Below are 3,985 nucleotides of genomic sequence, written 5' to 3'. Positions count from 1 at the left end.
GAGGTGGAGGGAAATGATCAGAGGTGCAGGCCTCCCAGCGGGGTGTTACCATCCAAGGGAGGACAGGAAAGGGAGGAGATTTGTGCTGGCTCCTCCTCGAGAGGTGAGGGGAGAGCAGTGATGACACGCAGATGACCCTGTGTCCTCAGGAGACTCCTGGAAGCAGGTGACGTTCTCCTCACACTTTTCAGATGAGGAAAGAGGGACAGGGTGGCCTGGGCAGGGCCAAGGTCACACAGGACTGAGTCCTGGAGCTGGGACAGGTCTAGAATCAGAGCACCCTGGAGGTGGGAGCAGCAGAGGCAGCAGGGGACTGGAGCCGATGGCCAGAGTCTGAGATCAGGGGCCTTGGGGGACATGTGGAGGGGAGTACGGGCACACTGACCCTGTCCTCGGCCCCGACAGGAGGCGACCTCCGTGTTAGTGACTGCAGAGAGGGCCCGCCAGGGATCCCAGGAGAGGCAGCCACAGCAGATGAGGGTGACTGTGGGGGAGGGGCCTAGGAGTCAGAGGAGAGGGGGCTCCCCCTCCCAGCTGGAGACCTCCCTCAGGAGAGGGGCCTTCCTCCTCAGGCGCATCTGTTGTGGCTGCCAAGCATCATGTGCCTGCATTGGCAGTGAGCAGGAGGAGGCCTGGAAGGGCTGGCAGCAGGACAGATTTGGGGTGGGGAAGGGCAGGGGCCACTGCCCCTGGGAGGGGCCAACAGCCAGCCCTGGGACTTGACTGATGGAGTTTCGTGTTCCTGGAGGTGAGGGGAGGAGGGAATTGTGTGTCCTGGGGTGTCCTGAGGATCCTAGGCTGCTCTGTGTGGGAGCGTGGGGTGGGCAGGAGGCTGGGATGAGGGGTTTCAGGGGAGGGTTCATGGGGGCACCTGAGAGCAGGAGCTCATCACTCTGCCCACCCCGATGGCGGCACAGGGTGTCGTCCCCTCCCTGGTGACATTCTTCAGTTCCCTGGAGCTGCTGGATGCTATGATGGAGGATTATGTGGAGGTGAGTGAGCCCGGAGGTGGGTCCGAGGGCTCAGGCTCCTGAGGGTGGGGAGGAGAGAGTCCTGCCCTGAGCCCTGAGCTCTCTGCATTTGGCAAAGTTCATCTCAGCAGGGCCTCCAGCCTCGTGTGGGAGTCGGGGTGTCAGGCCCATCTCCCCAGTGAGGGATGCAGGCTCTGCAGAAGCCACAGTCCAGGTTCCCTGGGCTGCTGAGGCTCAGAGCTGCCTGACTGTGTGGCCGCAGGAGGTGGTGCCTGAGCTGGACTCAGCCTCTCCCTCTGGCCCTGCCCATGAGGGAAGAGAAGTCTGGCCCGTCCCAGTAGGAAGCACATCAGTGGCTGAGCTGTCCCTTCCTGCCTGAGGCCTCAGTCTCCCCACGTGTCATCAGAGAGTGTTGGGTTACAAGGTCTCTTGCCTCAGTTGCTCTGTGCCCCCTGGTCTGGAGCCCAGAGACTGGCCCAGGGGCAAGTCGTGTCTCTGGAAGGGCCTGCCCACTGGCAACAGTGCAACATTGGAAGAGATGCGGACAGGGGTTAGTGCTGGCCCCCGGGGGCTGTTTCTGATGGACTGTGGCTGTCCGCTTTCCAGGGGAATGTGCTCAACTGTCGGAAATGGAATGAGGTAAGCAGCTGCAGCCTCACGGTGGGGAGGTTGGGGGTGTGCAAATCAGAGAGTCCCCCACCCGTGGGCAGGACCCCCTCTGGCCCAATCCCCAGGGTGGAAAATTTACTTGCACAGTTCGATATACAGAGCTGGGGATCAGATGGCATTGGTGGGTGGGGGAAGGGCTGGCATCAAAGACACCTTCCTGGAGGAGGAGCTATTTCTGGCCAAGTGTGACAGCAGGCAAGTCCTGACTGGAATTGCAGGGAGGCAGGGTTCCCAAGTGAGCAAAGGCCCCAGACTGGCTCCTTGCCCCCCTCCCCACCCGCTCCAAGAGCCCTGCAGGTTCCCCCACTCAGGCCCTGTGGGCATCCTGTGCTTGCTCTGTCCTAGCAATTCAAACTGATGGAGGAGATCGAGCTGCTCCAGGAGGCTGAAAATCTGTACACCCTGCAGCCCGACGAGCACTTTGGGGCCTGGTTCCAGGCCGTGGGGCCCCTGAGTGAGGAGGAGAGGTGAGGCGGGTCAGGAGTTGGGGGAGGGCAGGGCAGACTCTCTCTGCTGACCAGCTCCAGAGCCCATGGCCATGGCTCCCTGGTCAGCCTCAGATCTGGTTGCATGGTGACCCCTGGGGCCCTTGGACTCCACCTGCTGGCAGGCTCCAGGACACACATGTGATGTGTGGCTCCTGAGAGCTCACAGCTCCACTCTGTCCTGTAGCTACAGCTTGTCCTGCCAGCTAGAGCCCAGATACCACTGCGCCAGAAAGATTCGACTCTTCTTCAAAGACAAGAAGAACCGCTCAGGGCAGAGTGAGTGTCTGCACCAGCAGTGGCTGAATCCACGGGCTCAGGAAACATTCAAGCTGAGCATGGGCCTGGGGAGGCAGACAGCTGGCCCTGGGTCCCAGCTCCACTGCTGAGCAGTCCTGTCCTGGGCGATTGCACTCACATTTCTGGGACTGGTTTCCTCCTCTGTGAAAAGGGTGATGCTAAATATCAGCCCCTGTATCAGGGACAGATGGGGTGCTGTTGGCTGTCAGAGCATTCAGGACAGGGCTGGAGCACAGAGCACAGTGGGGCAGGGAGGGGGTGTGCGATGTGGTTCCAGGGCAGGCCCTTCAGGAAATGCCTCTCTTTCTCCAGACACCAGACCCCCAACCAAGGGCCCAGTGGTGGTGGTCGATGACCCTCCTGAGAGCAGCTGAGCTACAGGGGGACACAGCAAGGACACTCAGGGTACACAGGGCCACCTCCTCTGATTCTGATGAGAACTTTGTGATGCGTTTCCTGGGGTCCTGGGGAGGCCACTATGGGAGGCACCAAACCTCTTCTCCCACCCCCTTTTCCCCAGCACCTATTTCCCTATTTGGAGGGGCCATATTTTGTTGTCAATGGTAAATGCTCCGTTTGAGTATTATATTAAATTCTTGCTTCTTTGTAATCCTGGGATTGGAGGTGTGCATCTTTCACTCGCCGTGCTCATGGAAGTGGGATCCAGAAACTCACATTCCTCCTAGAGTTTAGAAACCTCGCAGCATCATCAGCTCAGTTTATGTAGAGAAGGGAGAAATGCCAGTCCCCTGCCTGGCTACTGAAGGACATGCCCAAGTCCCCCTCCCTCTGAGGACAGGATCATTGCAGTGTGGCTCACTGTCCAGGAGCAGAGATGGCCCCTCCAACCTTGGGACTAAGAGGTTGGAGGCACTTTCTCAGGCAAAGCGACAACCACTGAGCTGGGGGTGCCTTTCAAACTAGCACTTGCCTCTCCCTAGCACATGTCCTGCCCAGGACAGTGGCTGCCTTTCTACACTCTGCTGGAAGAGGGAAGATTTTCCCAGTTTCTCTTGCACACAGATTAGGACCTTCTTTTCTGATTCAGTTTCCGGAATGGCTTCAGCTCTAAGTGGGGAAAATACTGTCAAAAGCTCAAAATGTGCACGTGAAGAGGACAAGGCCAGAGGAATGTCCTGTGCAGATGGACCCTGGGGAGGAAGGACTCTGCCTTCTCCGGCCCACTGAAGGGCTCCCTGTTCACCCTTGACCTAGACTTGCTCCTCCTGGGTTTCTACTCCCTGACTCAGAATACCATTTCCTGCTTGTTGTCTCTCCAAGGGGAAAGCTGTGGGATGCAGCTTTTAGGGCCTCAGCCAGGTCTCCCTCCATAAACCTAGTGCTCTCTGTGAGCTAGGATTTTCAGCGTCTCTGCACTTCTGCATACAATTGTATCTTAGGGCAGAAATTCCCTAGATGCCCCCAGCCTTTCTGCCAGGTCCACAGTGGCCACTCCTCCCAGACTGGGCCTGATGGATCCCAGGTGAGCTCTGCTTTCTCAGGAGGATAGATGATCATCCTGACCAGGAATGACCCCACAGTCTCCCTGTTGCCGAGGTG

General features: G+C 58.6%; 1 protein-coding gene across 3 annotated transcripts; it reads left to right on the top strand.

Moving 5' to 3' along the window:
• On the top strand, positions 1-3,035 carry LOC111770453 (ral guanine nucleotide dissociation stimulator-like). 3 transcript variants are annotated; one of them, XM_070249245.1, is made up of 7 exons: positions 101-166; positions 406-480; positions 918-992; positions 1,578-1,610; positions 1,986-2,107; positions 2,313-2,404; positions 2,738-3,035. In XM_070249245.1, the coding sequence occupies exons 2-7, from the start codon at positions 475-477 to the stop codon at positions 2,797-2,799; spliced, it is 390 nt and encodes a 129-aa protein (XP_070105346.1). In that variant the 5' UTR covers positions 101-166; positions 406-474; the 3' UTR covers positions 2,800-3,035. The 3 variants fall into 3 exon arrangements, with proteins under 3 accessions (XP_070105348.1, XP_070105346.1, XP_023484305.2); XM_070249247.1 differs by lacking the exon at positions 406-480 and having other exon boundaries at positions 1-166; XM_023628537.2 differs by lacking the exons at positions 101-166; positions 406-480 and having other exon boundaries at positions 891-992.
• Positions 3,036-3,985: the final 950 nt, after the last annotated feature.

The sequence above is a fragment of the Equus caballus genome, chromosome 24 (genome assembly GCF_041296265.1).
Source record: "Equus caballus isolate H_3958 breed thoroughbred chromosome 24, TB-T2T, whole genome shotgun sequence".
NCBI classification, from domain to species: Eukaryota; Metazoa; Chordata; class Mammalia; order Perissodactyla; family Equidae; genus Equus; species Equus caballus.
Note: the sequence above shows the minus strand (reverse complement) of the source record. Positions and strands in the feature narration are given on the sequence as shown.